The 16,377-nt window shown below is 47.4% G+C and overlaps 1 protein-coding gene across 1 annotated transcript in view; it reads right to left on the reverse strand.

The window, feature by feature from the left end:
* The window catches only part of pdcd4a (programmed cell death 4a), a 46,464-nt gene extending 33,142 nt beyond the window's left edge, over positions 1-13,322 (reverse strand). The window contains exons 1-4 of the mRNA XM_080189290.1: positions 13,232-13,322; positions 5,890-6,141; positions 1,972-2,069; positions 1,522-1,635 (exon numbers count right to left, since the gene is read on the reverse strand). Coding sequence (XP_080045416.1) covers positions 1,522-1,635; positions 1,972-2,069; positions 5,890-6,141; positions 13,232-13,277 — 510 coding nt within the window. The 5' untranslated portion in view covers positions 13,278-13,322. The remainder of the gene's footprint in view (positions 1-1,521; positions 1,636-1,971; positions 2,070-5,889; positions 6,142-13,231) is intronic.
* Positions 13,323-16,377: the final 3,055 nt, after the last annotated feature.

A 16,377-nucleotide genomic window follows, 5' to 3' on the forward strand; every position in this document is an offset into this window, starting at 1 on the left:
GTGGAAGGAGGGGGTGGGGGAAGGAGGGGGTGGGGGAAGGAGGGGTGGGGGAAGAAGGGGTGGGGAAGGAGGGGGAGGGGGAGGGGGAGGGGGAGGGGAGGGAGAGGGGAAGGAGAGGGGGAGGAGAGGGAGAGGGGGAGGGGGAGGGAGGGGGGGGAGGGGGAGGGGGAGGAGGGGGGAGGGGGAGGAGGGGGGAGGGGGGAGGGGGAGGAGAGGGGGGAGGGGGAGGAGAGGGGGGAGGGGGAGGAGAGGGGGGAGGGGGGGGAGGGGGATGGGGGGGAGGGGGGGAGGAGAGGGGGGGGAGGAGAGGGGGGAGGAGGGGGGGGAGGAGGGGAGGGGAGGAGGGGAGGGGAGGAGAGGGAGAGGGGGAGGGGAGGGGGAAGGGGAGAAGGAGAGGGGAGGGAGGGGGGAAGGAGAGGGGAGGGGGAGGGGAAGGAGAGGGGAGGGGGAGGGAGGGGGAGGGAGGGGGGAAAGGAGGGGGGAAGGAGGGGGGGAAGGAGAGGGGGAAGGAGAGGGGAGGGGGGGAAGGAGAGGGGAGGGGGAGGGGGAGGGAGGGGGGAGGGGGGAAGGGGGAGGGGGGAAGGGGGAAGGAGGGGGGGAAGGGGGGAAGGAGAGGAGACGGGGGGAAGAGAAGGGGGGGAGGGGGGGAAGAGAAGGGGGGGAGGGGGGGAAGAGGGAGCGTGGTAAGGGGGGGTAAGAGGGAGTGGGGCAAGAGGAAGGGGGGAAGAGGGGGTGAAGGGGGAAAGAGGGGGGAAGGAGGAGTGGGGAAGAGGGTGGGGGGGGAAGGTGTGGGGGGGAAGGGGGGGGGAGGTGTGGGGGGGAAGTGGGGGGAAGGGGTGAGGGGCAAGAGGGAGGGGAGGAAGAGGGAGGGAAGAGGGAGGGAGGGTAAGAGGAAGCGGGGTAAGTGGGGGGGTAAGAGGGAGGGGGTAAGACGGAGGAGGGAGGGGGTGAAGGAGGGTGGGGGGGAGAAGGAGGGGGGAAGGGGCTGGGGGGGAAGAGGGTGGGGGGGAAGAGGGTGGGGGGGAAGAGGGTGAGGGGGAAGAGGGTGAGGGGGAAGAGGGTGAGGGGGAAGAGGGTGAGGGGGAAGAGGGTGGGGGGGAAGAGGGTGGGGGGGAAGAGGGTGGGGGGGAAGAGGGTGAGGGGGGAAGAGGGTGAGGGGGAAGAGGGTGAGGGGGAAGAGGGTGGGGGGTTAAGAGGGTGAGGGGGGAAGAGGGTGGGGGGGAAGAGGGTGAGGGGGGAAGAGGGTGAGGGGGGAAGAGGGTGGGGGGGAAGAGGGTGGGGGGGGAAGAGGGGTGAGGGGGAAGAGGGTGAGGGGGAAGAGGGTGAGGGGGAAGAGGGTGAGGGAGGAAGAGGATGAGGGAGGAAGAGGATGAGGGGGGTAAGAGGATGAGGGGGTAAGAGGGTGGGGGGTTAAGAGGTTGGGGGGGAAGAGGGTGGGGGGGGAAGAGGGAGAAAGGAGCAGAGACAAAGACAGGATGAAAAAGCAAGTGTTGGAGGGATGGGGGGCCTCCATTTACTTACTGCCACTTCATGTCCATCTCCATGTTCGAAGTACTCTTTCACAATCGGAGTCACAGTCTTCTGCAGCGCATTTTCATCCAATTCTGGGACCATCTTCCCATACACTGTGTCCCCCTAACAAGAAAGCAGACAGACACACTGATTGCCATGTTATCATGCTCAGTGAGCAAAGAGATTATACCCCATTATCACTCTCCAATAATTCCACTAAGGTAGATCACTCATCCAAAGCCTCTTGCCGTTAAAGTCCTCTGTTCAAAGATCATTGCCAGAAACCCAGATTGCAGCTTTCCAGCACAAAACAGAGGATTAAAATGGGAAGCTCCTGACACCTCCAATCACAGGCCCCGAACATCACACCCCAAAGCATGCTCAAGACTAATTTATTCCTGATGTGTTTAACCACTGTCTTCCCCCGTCCCCTGCCGTGTTACGGATGTTCATACCCACCTGGACAGCATCATCATAGTTGGGATCACGAGCATCAGGCTCCTCATAGTCATAAATAACTCCAGCTGCACCCCAAACACCCTTCCCGCCTGCTCCACCTAGAACAAACACACAGTGATTATCGTGGCACCATTTATTCAGAAATCCAACATTCTGGCTGAACAATTGGGAGCTTAAAACAGTAGGTTTTTGTTGAGAAAAGAAACTAAGGAAATAGGACCAAGGCTCAAAGGGCTGAATGGCCTCCTCATTTGCCAACCTCATGTCTTCAGAAATCCCATCACACAATGAGTAATTAAACAGGTCACAAAGATCGAGTTTGAAGTATTCTCACCATGTGACTCACCATGGTTTTTACCTGTTTGCTTCTCTGTTGTCAGTGTACATTGAGGATTTATGCAAGGGAGGTAAGGGACATCAGCGGGAAAACAATTCTGGAAAGAGTGCAAATTTACCAGGAAGTTATCAAAGGTTCCCCTTCCCTCCTCGTCCCTCTTGAGCTGTCTGCAGCCTGTGATATGGTGACCACACCCTCCTCCTCCAGCATCTCTCCCACTCTCGTCCAGCCGGCTGCGACTGCTCTCGCCTGCTCCTATTCTTATCTATCGGACCACAGCCAGAGAATCATTTGTAATGGCTTCCCTTCCTGTTCCTGTACCATGAGCTTTGGCATCCCTCACGCATCTTCCCACATTCTCCCCTCTTAAACTTGAAGTCATCCCAAACTCTGCTACCTGTCCTCATGTACATCAAGTTCCACTCGCCTCTCAACCCTACACTCACTGCTGCTTGACATCTGTTTCTAATTAAAAAAAGCCTGCAGGGTAAAATTCTCATCCTTGTTTTAAAATCTTGTCGCCTCCTTCTCTGTAATCTCCTCCAGCTTCTCAATCCTCAGAGATATCTATGCTGGCTACCTTTTGCATCTTGAAGAACCCACCATTTTTATTGTTGGCCTATAGATTTGATGAAATGCGACACTCAGCAATTCTTAAATAACTTGCACTTGTGCATAATATCAAAAATATTTTATCAAAGTCTGAATTCACAACCACAGAAAGTAGTTGAGGCCAAAATGTTGTCTGATTTCAAGAAGAAATTAAATATAGCTCTTGGGGCTAAAGGGATCAAAAGATACGGTGGGGGGGGTGGGGCGGAGAGCAGGGATTAGTCATAGATGCTTACAGTACGGAAACAGGCCCTTTGGCCCAATTTGTCCACACCGGCCTTTCTTTAAACCCCTAAGCTGATCCCAATTGCCTGCATTTGTCCCATATCCCTCTATACCAATCATACCCATGTAACTGTCTAAATGCTTTTTAAAAGATAAAACTGTACCCACCTCTACTACTACCTCTGACAGCTTGTTCCAGACACTCACCACCCTCTGTGTGAAAAAATTGTCCCTCTGGACACTTTTGCATCTCTCCTCTCTCACCTTAAACCTGTGCCCTCTAGTTTTAGACTCCTCTACCTTTGGGAAAAGATATTGATTATCGAGCCAATCTGTGCCCCTCATTATTTTATAGGCCTCTATAAGATCATCCCTCAGCCTTCTACGCTCCAGAGAAAAAAGTCCCAGTCTATCCAGCCTCTCTTTATAACTCAATCCATCAAAGTCCTGTAGCATCCTAGTAAATCTTTTCTGCACTCTTTCTAATTTAATAATATCCTTTCTATAACTGTATGCAGTATTCCAAGTGAGGCCTCACCAATGTCTTGTACAACTTCAACAAGACATCCCAACTCCTGTATTCAATGTTCTGACCGATGAAACCAAGCATGCTGAATGCCTTCTTCACCACTCTGTTCATCTGTGACTCCACTTTCAAGGAGCTATGAACATGTACCCCTAGATCTCTTCGTTCTGTAACTCTCTCCAACACCCTACCATTAACTGAGTAAGTCCTGCCTTGGTTCAACCTACCAAAATGCATCACCTCGCATTTATCTAAATTAAACTCCATCTGCCATTCGTCAGCCCACTGGCTCAATCAAGATGCCACTGCAATTGGAGATAACTTTCTTCACTGTCTGCTAACTCTGCCTCCTATATTCTTATCCAAATCATTAATATAAATGACAAATAACAGTGGACCCAGTACTGATCCCTGAGGCGTACCACTGGTCACAGGCCTTCAGTTTGAAAAACAACTCTCAACAACCACCCTTTGGCTTCTGTCAAGAAGCCAATTTTGTATCCATTTAGATACCTCACCCTGGATCTTGTAAGATTTAATTTATCAACAACCTACCATGCGGTACCTTGTCAAAGGCCTTGCTAAAGTCTATGTAGACAACATCAACTGCACTGCCCTCATCACCTTCTTGGTTACCCCTTCACAAAACTCAATCAAATTTGTGAGATATGATTTTCCACTCACAAAGCCATGCTGACTGTCCCTAATCGGTTCTTGCGTCTCTAAATGCCTGTAGATCCTGTCTCTCAAAATACTTTCCAACAATTTACCCACCACAGATGTGAGGTTCCCAGGCTTTTCCCTGCAGCCTTTTTTAAACATCCTCTAATCTTCACGCACCTCACCCATAACTATCGATGATTCAAATATTTCTCCCAGGGGATCCACAATTTCCTCCCTAGCCTCCCACGATGTCCTGGGATACACTTAATCAGATCCCGGGGATTAATCTACTTTGATACGCTTTAAGACTTCCAGCACCTCTTTCTCTGTAGTATGTACACTCCTCAAGACATCACATTTTATTTCCCCAAGTTCCCTAACATCCATGCTTTTCTCAACTGTGAATACTGATGAGAAATATTCATTTAGGATCTCACCCATCTCTTATGGATCCACAAATAGATGACACTGTTGATCCTTAAGAGGCCCTACCCTCTCCCTTGTTACTCTTTTGCCCTTTATGTATTTGTAAAAGCTGTTTGGATTCTCCTTATCTGCCAAAACAATCTTGTGACCCCCTTTTGCCCTTGTGATTTCTCTCTTAACTCTACTCCTACACCTCCTATACTCCTCAAGGGATTCACTTGATCCCAGCTGCCTACGCATGTTATGTGCTTCCTTCTTCTTCTTCACCAGGGCCTCAATATCCTGAGTCATCCAGGGTTCCCGACTTCTGCCAGCCTTGCCCTTCACTCTAACAGGAATATGTTTACCCTGAACCCTGGTTAACACACTTTTGAAAGCCTCCCACTTACCAGACTCCTTTTGCCTTCCCACAGATTCCCCCAATTAACTTTCGAAAGTTCCTGCCTGATACCATCAAAATTGGCCTGGCCCCAATTTAGAATTTTAATTTTTGGGCCAGATCTATCATTCTCCATAGTTATCTTGAAGCTAAAACTCCATAGACATCTTAAAATTAACCAGGATATTGAATTTGATGATCAGACATGATCAAAATGAATGGCGGAGTAGGCTCAAAGAACCGAATGGCCTACTCCTGCATCTATGCTTTGGTGACATGGAGCCAGACAAGGAGACACTAGGGTAGCTGATCAAAAGTTTGATCAAATAAATATCTTTATCGAGGTTTATCGAGATCCCAAGTTCCAGAACTTAGGATCCGACAGATAAAGTCAGTCTCCAATGATAAGTAGAAATTAGGGATTCACGCAGGGTCAGAATTAAAGGAATACAGATAGATTGATGGATTGGAGGACAAAGTTAGGGGAGGCGTGAGACCACATAGGAATTGGATATAAGTTTTTAAAATCATTTTGTTGCTGGACCGGAAATAACAGAGGAAACAAAACTTGAGGTGAGAGAGGATATAAGCAGAGATTTGGATGAGTTCAAGTTTACAGAAGGTGGAAAGTCAGTCAGGAGAGAATTGGAATAAACACATTACAAAACTTCACGACTCATTTCACTCCATTTTACTGGGGAAGCTTTGGCCACTGACTGAGACTTTGCAGGACAATTCAACACGATTTACCTTTCTTGGGAAGGCCTCGTCCTTTTCCAGACCGAGATTTCCGGTCATTCGGTTTTCCTTTGGAACTGTTTGGATCTGTAACCACCTCACCGCTCTCCGACAGGGACTCTCGCGTGGAGTCTCGAGAAGAATTGCGTCTCAGCCGCCGTTTAGCTTTGGCCTTGATGCGAGCTTCATGGAGCAGCTTTTCCTGAGGAGTGCCGTTTCCGTTCACTTCACCATCATTCAGATCTTCATCATCCTCATCAATGTCTTCAGAATTCACCAGGCATCAACCCAAGGTGAAAGAGAGAGTAAAAGTTACAGAATTACAAAAGTGAAATGTCTCTGTGTTGTGAATATGTGGCTGCTGTCACGACAGCAATGGGAGGAGTGTACAGTCTGACCCAGACCCACTACCCCCTCGCAATCACACTATTCATTTCAAAGCTGGATTCACTCAACAAAATAGACAATTGTTTACCCGCACATCTTATTATCTGGAATAAAATAAACTTTAACCTGGCTTTTTTTGATAAATAAAATTATAAAACCAGTCTTGTCAAATAAAAAGGCAGAGCTTATTAATCTTTCAACATACACAAAATCCACACACACATGGGCACACACTCTCTGGGACACACACGCACGCACGCACACACACACAGGCATAATACACATGGACACAGGGACATACACATGGACACATACACATGGGGCAACATGGTGGCACAGTGGTTAGCACTGCTGCCTCACAGTGCCAGGGACCTGGGTTCGATTCCTGGTTTGGGTCACTGTGCGGAGTCTGCACGTTCTCCCCATGTCTGAGTGGGTTTCTTCCAGGGGTGCTCCGGTTTCATCCTACAGTCCAAAAAGAGATGCTGGTTAGGTGCACTGGCCATGCTAAATTCTCCCTCAGTGTACCTGAACAAGCGCTGGAGTGTGGTGACTATGGGATTTTCACAGTAACTTCATTGCAGTGTTAACATAAGCCTCCTTGCTTGTAAGCTCACCGTTGATTTTAAGATCCTTACAAATAATGGATATTGGTATTATAAATAATTTATACTGCAAATAGAATGGGCTTATCCTTTCTCCATACTCTGGCACAAAGCAATCTTCAGGTTTGTAAAGCTTCTTTCAGTTTTCTTTAAAGTATATACTTTCAGGTGAAAGTCATTTATTAAAGTGGAGACCTTTCACCAAAGCTTAAGAATGGATCATCCGTAGTTTACACCCCCCTCTGTCCTTGCACAATTCAGGTGAGCTTTTTAACTAATTAGTTAACTGCAAGTTTATATGAATTGCATCTACTGCAAGTTGCTCTTCAGTTTGTCAGATGTGCCCATCTATCTACATATAACCATTTAATTTCAATCTAAGACATATTCCTTAAAGAGAAATTATGAAGTAAACATTATTGACAATTTGCATGGAAGTAAAATGGTATACTGCGAAAAATAGTATGGTGAACTTCAAGGAATGTGGGCCAGAGATTGGGTAGCACGTAGGTTCAAATTTTTGTCCACCACTTGTAACCAATGTTGTTCAGTATATACTTGGTGATATAAATCATCCAAAATCAGCTAAGTGCTGGAATACTCTCACTACAAAGATGGAAGGGGCGGCTTATTTTTGAGTGTAAAATGAAAGGACTTGCACTGTTAATTCATATTGCACCTAACCTGAGAGTTGGATAGGCACCAAGTGCAAAAAGAGATGATTAAACTCCAACATTGCCATCTTCCACTTTGAGCAGTACATTTTGAAATATGAATATAACAAAATGCCTCAACCATACAGAGGTTAGCTTTGTATATCTCAACACATGAGCATGTTTTGGATGCAGTTAAAAAGACAAACAGACATGTATGAATACAAGAAATAATTTAGGACAAAAGACAAGTTTGACTATTAACTCTTTATTAATTTCTGTTATAAATAAATAACACACTGAGACACACACTTCTGAGGAAAGCAATTGGAGTTCTTTGATTTGATTTATTATTGTCACATGTATTGGGCTACAGTGAAAAGTATTGTTTCTTGTGCACTACACAGACAAAGCATACCATTCATACAGTACATGGGAGAAGGAAAGAAGAGGGCGCAGAATGTAGAGTTACAGTCATAGCTAGGATGTAGAGAAAGATCAGCTTAGTATAAGGCAGGTCCATTCAAAAGTCTGGCAGCAGCAGGGAAAAAGCTGTTCTTTCATCGGTTGATACATGATCTCAGACTTTTGTATCTTTTTCCCAATGGAAGAGAATGGAAGAGAGAATGCCCGGGGTGCGTGTGGTCCTTAATTATGCTGGCTGCTTTTCCAAGGCAGTGCGCAGCGTAGACAGAGTCAATGGATGGAAGGCTGGTTTGAGTGATGTCGTGGTTCCTTGCGGTCTTGGTCAGAGCAGGAGCCATACCAAGCTGTGATACAACCAGAAAGGTTGCTTTCCGTGGTACATCTGTAAAAATTGGTGAGAATCGTAGCGGACATGCCAAATGTCCTTAGCCTCCTGAGAAAGTAGAAGTGTTATTGCATTAACCCTTCAAGGAATAGTGTGTAATGAAACACAAAATCTTCCAAAATGTTCTTAGTTCTTGAAGATGAATCATTTTATGTGCTTAAAGTGTTTGCGACATACCTGGAGATCAGGATATATACTGCTGGGTTTATATAGATAAAAGCAAAAAATTGCGAATGCTGGAACCTGAAACAGAAACGAAAAATGCTGGAAAATCTCAAGCAAGTCTGACAGCATCTGTGGAGAGAGAATAGAGATGACAAAGGGTCACCTAGATTTGAAACGTTGGCTCTATTCTCTCCTCACAGATGTTCAGTTTACAAAGCCTCCACTATGTTGTTAATTTGGGACAACAGTTTTTTTTTATTACTGTTGCGCTCCAGCAATTGAGATCTTATTGAAGATAGGTGATCCAAAGGTTACTATTGGCTCTTAGATGGGGCCACAGTAAGTAGATCATAACTCTCAATTAATTGCAGAAATCTTTGCACGCTGAGAAAGCAGATGTCACTGTGTAACTATATTAAAGATAAAAGCTAAGCTCCCACTGCTATCAAATCTGAAGGTTACTCAACAGAAGCAAACAACTTCAGAAACCAACCCGGAACTGGCAGCCTCAGCCTTTCCATTGCCTAAGGCAGTAGTAATGTTTAGTACAAGGTGTAACTGCCTGTTTGGCTTCACAGCAGTGAGGCAGCCAGGCCATTTAGCTCGCTCTGTATTCAGCAGCATGGGTGAGAAGACAGTCAAAGAATGGTCATGTTCTGGGCTCAGTGTAAGCCCCATGGATCGCCTGACACAACAGCTGTTCCAGAAGCAGAAAAAGAACAAAATACTTAAGAAAATACTGAAGACAAGGCAGAAATCTTTGTAACCAGGTCTCAGATGTGCTGTGAGAATGATCCATCTTGGCCTCCATCCGAGGCCCCAGTATCATAGATGCCATTCCTCAGCCAATTTACTGCTTCTACTTTCTCAGAAGACTAAGGGAACTCTGCACGTCCGCTACAACTCTCACCAACTTTTACAGATGCATCATAAAGGCATTCTTTCTGGTTGCATTACAGCTTGGTATGGCTCCTGCTCTGCCCAAGACCGCAAGGAACTACAATAGGTTGTGAATGAAGCCCAATTCACCAGGCAAACCAGCCTCCCATCCATTGACTGTCTACACTTCCCGCTGCCTCGACAAAGCAGCCAGCATAATTAAGTATCTCACGCATCCCTGACATTCTCTTTTCCACCTTCTGCCATCAGAAGAAAGATAAAAGTCTGAGGACACGTACCAACCAACTCGAGAACAGCTTCTTCCCTGCTGCCATCAAACTTCTGAATGCACCTACCTTATATTAAGTGGATCTTTCTCTGTATCCTAATTATGACTGTAACACTACATTTTGCACTGTCTCTTTTCCTTCTCAATGAACAGTACGCTTTGTATGTATAGTGTACATAAGAAACAATACTTTTCACTGTATACCAGTACATATGACAATAATGAAGGCACTGGACTCTGGAAAGGCTATGGGCCTTCTCAACATTTCAGCAATAGTACTGAAGATTTGTCATCCAAAATTAGCAGTTTTCCCAGCCAAATATTCCAGTACAGCTACAACACCAGCATCTCCTCAATAATCTCGAAAATTGTCCAGATATATTCCGTACAAAAACAAAGAGGACATATCCAACCATCTAATTACAGCCCATCAGTCAACACTAATTGTCACACAAACTGATGGAAGGTGTTGTCTTTGGCACAAAGGGAGATGGTTGTGGTGGCTGGGGATCAATTATCTCAGCTCCAAGACATCACTGCAGGAGTTCCTCAGGGTAGTGTCCTAGAATCACAGAATCCCTACAGTACAGATGGAGGCCATTTAGCCCATCGAATCTGCACCGACCATAATCCCACCAGGCCCTGTTCCCATAATCCTACACTATGGTCAATTTAGCATGGCTAATCAACCTAACCTGCACATCTTTGAACTGTGGGAGGAAACCAGAGTATCCGGAGGAAACCCAAGCATAAACAGGAGAACGTGTAAACTCCACACAGACAGTGACCTCCACCCGAGGCCGGGAATTGAACCCGAGTCCCTGGTACTGTGAGGCAGCAGTGCTAACCACTGTGTCACCCCCAAATCTTCAGCTGCTTCAATAATACAATTCCTTCCATCAGAAGGTCAGAAGTGGAGATGTTGACTAACAATTGCAGTTATGTTCAGCGCTAGTCACAACTCCTCAGATACTGAAGCATTCTTGCTGTATGCAGCAACAGCTCGACAACATTCAGGCTCAGGCTGATGGGTGGCATGAAGGTTATTTGCCATTTAAGTGCCAGGCAGTGAACGTCACGAACAAGAGGAAATAAATCAGTTTTATTTCAGTGTAGTGTTACAGCGGACAGGGGGCTGTGTATTGTACAGGGGATTGTGTACTGTAGATGGGGCTGTGTACTGTACACAAGCCGGTGCTGTGTATTGTGCAGGGGCTATGTAATGTACTGTGGGCTGAGTATTGTATAGGGGGCTGTGTATTGTACACAGGCTGGTGCTGTGTATTGTGCAGGGGCTGTGTGCTCTATAGAGGCCAGTGCTGTGTATCATACAGAGGGTTGTGTACTGTACACAGGCCGGTGTTGTGTATTGTGCAAGAGGGCTGTGTACGGTACACAGGCCGCTGCTGTGTAACGTGCAGGGGGCTGTGTACTATACACAGGCCAGTGCTGTGTATTATGCAGGGGACTGTGTACTGTACAGATGAGTGTGTACTGTACAGATGGCTGTGTGGGTTTGTATATTGCGCAGGGGGCTGTGTATTGTACAGTGGGCTGTGTACTGTACATAAGGCAGTGCTGTATATTCTGCAGGCGACTGGGTACTGTACGGGGGGGATTGTGTACTGTACACAGGCTGGTGCATATATTGTACAGGGGGCTGTGTAGTGTACACAGGCTGGCACTTATATTGTGCAGGGGCTGTATATTGTACAGGTTGCTGTTACTGTATGGGGGACTGTGTACTGTACACAGGCGGTGTTTATATTGCTGCCCCATATAGTACACAGTCCTGTGTACAGCCGCCATTGCAACATAAGCACCAGCCAGTGGACAGTACACAGTCCCCCTGTACGGTAACAGCAATCTGTACAATATAAGCACCAGCTGTGTACAGTACACAGCCCCCTGCACAATAATAGCACCAGCCTGTGTACAGTACACAGCCCTCTGTATAGTACACAACTGCCCCCCCATATGTACACAGCCCCCTGTATAAGCACCAGGACTGTGTATTGTACGGGAGGTTGTGTACTGTACAGTGGGTTATATATTGTACAGTGGGCTGTGCACTGTACATAGGCCAGTGCTATATATTGTGCAGGGACTGTGTATTGTACAGAGGATTGTGTACTGTACACAGGTCAGTGCTTATATTGTACAGGGGCTGTGTACTGTACAATATAAGCACCAGCCTGTGTACAGTACACAATCCCCAGTACAATACTCAGCTCCTTGTACAATATAAGCAACAGCCTGTGTACTGTACACAGGCTGGTGCTTATATTATACAGGGGGCTGTGTACATATGGGGGGGGGCAGTTGTGTACTATACAGAAGGCTGTGTACTGTACGCAGGCTGGTGCTATTATTGTGCAGGGGGCTGTGTTCTATACGGGGGCTGTGTACTGTACACAGCTGGTGCTTATATTGTACAGGTTGCTGTTACTGTACAGGGGGACTGTGTACTGTCCACTGGCTGGTGCTTATATTGCACTGGTGGCTGTACACAGGATTGTGTACTATATGGGGCGGCTGTATACTATACAGGGGCTGTGTACTATACACAGACTGGTACTTACATTATGCAGGGGGCTGTGTACTGTACACAGGCTGGTGCTTATATTGTACAGGCGGCTGTGTACTGTAAACAAGCTGGTACTTATATTGTACCGGGGGCTGTGTATTGTACAGGGGATTGTGTACTGTACACAGGCTGGTGTTTATATCATACCAGGGGCTGTCTACTGCACATAGGCTGTTTATATTGTACAGGGGCTATGTATTGTACAGGGGGCTGTGTACTGTACACAGGCTGGTGTTTCTATTGTACAGGGGGCTGTGTACTATACATAGGTTGGTCTTTATATAGTATAGTGGCTGTGTGCTGTACACAGGCTGGTGTTTATATTGTACAGCAGGCTGTGTACTGTACACAGGCCAGGGTTCATACTGTACAGGGGGCTGAGTACTGTACACAGGCCGGTGTTCATATTGTACAGGGGGCTGTGTACTATACACAGGCTGGAGTTTATATTCTTCAGGGGCTGTATACTGTACACAGGCTGGTGATTATATTGTACCAGGGGCTGTGTACTGTACACAGGCTGGTGTTTATATTGTACAGGGGGCTGTGTACTGTACACAGGCTAGTGTTTATGTTGTACAGAGGCTGTGTACAGTACAATTGCTGGTATTTATATTGTACGGGGGGCTGTATACTGTACACAGGCTGGTGTTTATATTGTACAGGGGGTGGTGTACTGTACACAGGCCAGTGTTTATATTGTACAGGGGAGTGTGTACTGTACACAGGTCAATGTTTATATTGTACAGGGGAGTGTGTACTGTACACAGGCCAGTGTTTATATTGTACCAGGGGCTGTGTACTGTACACAAGCCAGTGTTCATACTGTACAGGGGGCTGAGTACTGTACAGAGGCCAGTGTTCATATTGTAGGGGCTGTGTACTGTACACAGGCAGGTGTTCATATTGTACAGGGGACTGTGTACTGTACACAGGCCGGTGTTTACATTGTACAGGGGACTGTGTACTGATCCCTACCTGCTGTTGCTGTCTCTCCGATCCGGGCCTCTACCTCGGCCGCCATTCCGTCGGTTCAGCTCAACCCTTCCTCGCTCCGACGCAGCCCCTCCCTCCTGGCCCTCCCCCTCTAAGTCCTCCAGCCCCGCCCACGGCACCAATTGCCCTCCTCCACTGAGTCCTCCAGCCCCGCCCACGGCGCCGACTCCTCTGAGTCCTCCAGATCCGCTCCCACATCAGGCTCGAGCTCTTCCCCGTGTTTGTCCACGTGACTGCAGTAACAACCAATCAGGCAGAGGAATGGGTGTCAGTCAGCCAATCGGAGCAAAGGAGGAAAAGGCGAGATGGGAATGGTTCGAGAAGTAGGCTAGCAACCAATCAGAGAAAGTCAGGGAAAGGGGTGGAGCTGGAGGCGGGGCAGAGTTGGTGCCGGGGGCGGGGCTCAGGGCGGGGCTGGAGCGGGGGTGGAGTTGGTGCCGGGGGCGGGGCTCTGGGCGGGGCTGGAGCGGGGGGTGGAGCTGGTGCCATGGGCGGGCTCTGGGCGGGGCTGGAGGACTCTGCCGCTGTTGATTGACAGACAGGGGTACAGTTGGTGATGGAGCTTTCCCACTCAGTAACTCTCGCAGGCTCCATCCCTCCAGACTGTCATTCCCATAAAGGGCTGGGTACCAGCACCCAACTCTGCCTGAAAGAGAATGGGAAAAGCAGGGCCGCTGCCCATCATCTTCCAGCCTCCTCACGCAAAGGTTTAAAGTTTATTTATTAGTCACAAGTAAGGTGACATTAACACTGCAATGAAATTACTGTGAAAATCCCCTAGTTGCCACACTCTGGCGCCTGTTCGGGTACACTGAGGGAGAATTTAGCATGGCCAATGCACTGGACCAGCAGGTCTTTCAGACTGTGGGAAGAAGCCGGAGCACCCGGAGGAAACCCACACAGACACGGGGAGAACGTGCAAACTCCACACAGACAGAGACCTGAGCCGGGAATCAAACCTGGGCCCCTGGCGCTGTGAGGCAGCAATGTTAACCTTGGGAGAATTACCTTGTTGAAAAAAGATGTTAAAGGTAGTCCCATCATTTACAGATCAGATAATCCCATCAATTACAGACCGGATAGTCCCAGCAATTACAGACCGGATAATCCCATCAATTACAGACTGGATAGTCCCATCAATTACAGACCAGAGAATCCCATCATTTACAGATCGGATAGTCCCAGCAATTACAGACCGGATAATCCCAGCAATTACAGATCGGATAATCCCATCAATTACAGACCGGATAATCCCATCAATTACAGACCGATTAGTCCCAGCAATTACAGATCGGATAATCCCAGCAATTACAGACCGGATAGTCCCAGCAATTACAGACCGGATAATCCCATCAATTACAGACTGGATAGTCCCATCAATTACAGACCAGATAATCCCATCATTTACAGATCGGATAATCCCAGCAATTACAGACCGGATAGTCCCAGCAATTACAGACCACATAGTCCCAGCAATTACAGATCGGATAATCCCATCAATTACAGACCGATTAGTCCCAGCAATTACAGATCGGATAATCCCAGCAATTACAGATCAGATAGTCCCAGCAATTACAGACCAGATAATCCCAGCAATTACAGATCGGATAATCCCATCAATTACAGACCGGATAGTCCCAGCAATTACAGACCGGATCGTCCCAGCAATTACAGACCGGATAGTCCCATCAATTACAGACCAGATAGTCCCAGCAATTACAGACCAGGTAGTCCCATCAATTACAGACCGGATAGTCCCAGCAGTTACAGACCGGATAGTCCCAGCAATTACAGATCGGATAGTCCCATCAATTACAGACCAGATAGTCCCAGCAATTACAGACCAGGTAGTCCTATCAATTACAGATCGGATAGTCCCAGCAATTACAGACCAGATAGTCCCAGCAATTACAGATCGGATAATCCCATCAATTACAGACCAGATAGGCCCAGCAATTACAGACCAGGTAGTCCTATCAATTACAGACCGGATAATCCCAGCAATTACAGACGATAATCCCATCAATTACAGACCGGATAGTCCCATCAATTACAGACCAGATAGTCCCATCAATTACAGACCGGATAGTCCCAGCAATTACAGACGATAATCCCATCAATTACAGACCGGATAGTCCCATCAATTACAGACCGGATAGTCCCAGCAATTACAGACGATAATCCCATCAATTACAGACCGGATAGTCCCAGCAATTACAGATCGGATAGTCCCATCAATTACAGACCAGATAGTCCCAGCAATTACAGATCGGATAGTCCCATCAATTACAGACCGGATAGTCCCATCAATTACAGACCGGATAGTCCCAGCAATTACAGACGATAATCCCATCAATTACAGACCGGATAGTCCCGTCAATTACAGACCGGATAGTCCCAGCAATTACAGATGATAGTCCCATCAATTACAGACTGGATAGTCCCATCAATTACTGACCGGATAGTCCCATCAATTACAGACCGGATAGTCCCATCAATTACAGTCCAGATAGCCCCAGCAATTACAGACCGGATAGTCACAGCATACTGTTCATAGAAAAGTAAAGGAGAGAGTACAGAATGTAGTTTTACAATTATAGCTAGGGTGTAGAGAAAGATCAATTTAATGTTAATGGTGGCACAGCAGCACAGTGGTCAGCACTGCTGCTTCACAGCGCCAAGAACCCGGATTCGATTCCCGGGTTGGGTCACTGTCTGTGTGGGGTTTGCACACTCTCCCCATGTCTGCATGGGTTCCCTCCGGGTGCTCCGATTTCCTCCCACATTCTGAAAGATGTGCTGGTCAGGCACATTGACCCAAACAGCTGCCAGACTATGGTGACGAGGGGAATTTCACAGCACCTTCAGTACAGTGTTAATGTAAGTCTTACTTGTGATGAATAAATAAACTTTACTTTAATGTGAGGTAGGTTCATTCAAAACTCCGGTGGCAAAAGGGAAGGAGCTGTTCTTGAGTTGGTTGATATGTCACCTCAGACTTCAACAAAGAACAGACAGGAACAGACCCTTCGGCCCATCACAACACAGATGCCTCTCTAATGTAATATTTTCTTGCCTCTACATGGTCCATATCCTTCTATTCCCTGCTTATTCATGTATTTATCCAG

Source organism: Carcharhinus amblyrhynchos, chromosome 1 (genome assembly GCF_965287045.1).
Source record: "Carcharhinus amblyrhynchos chromosome 1, sCarAmb.v2.hapA, whole genome shotgun sequence".
In the NCBI taxonomy this organism is placed as follows: domain Eukaryota; kingdom Metazoa; phylum Chordata; class Chondrichthyes; order Carcharhiniformes; family Carcharhinidae; genus Carcharhinus; species Carcharhinus amblyrhynchos.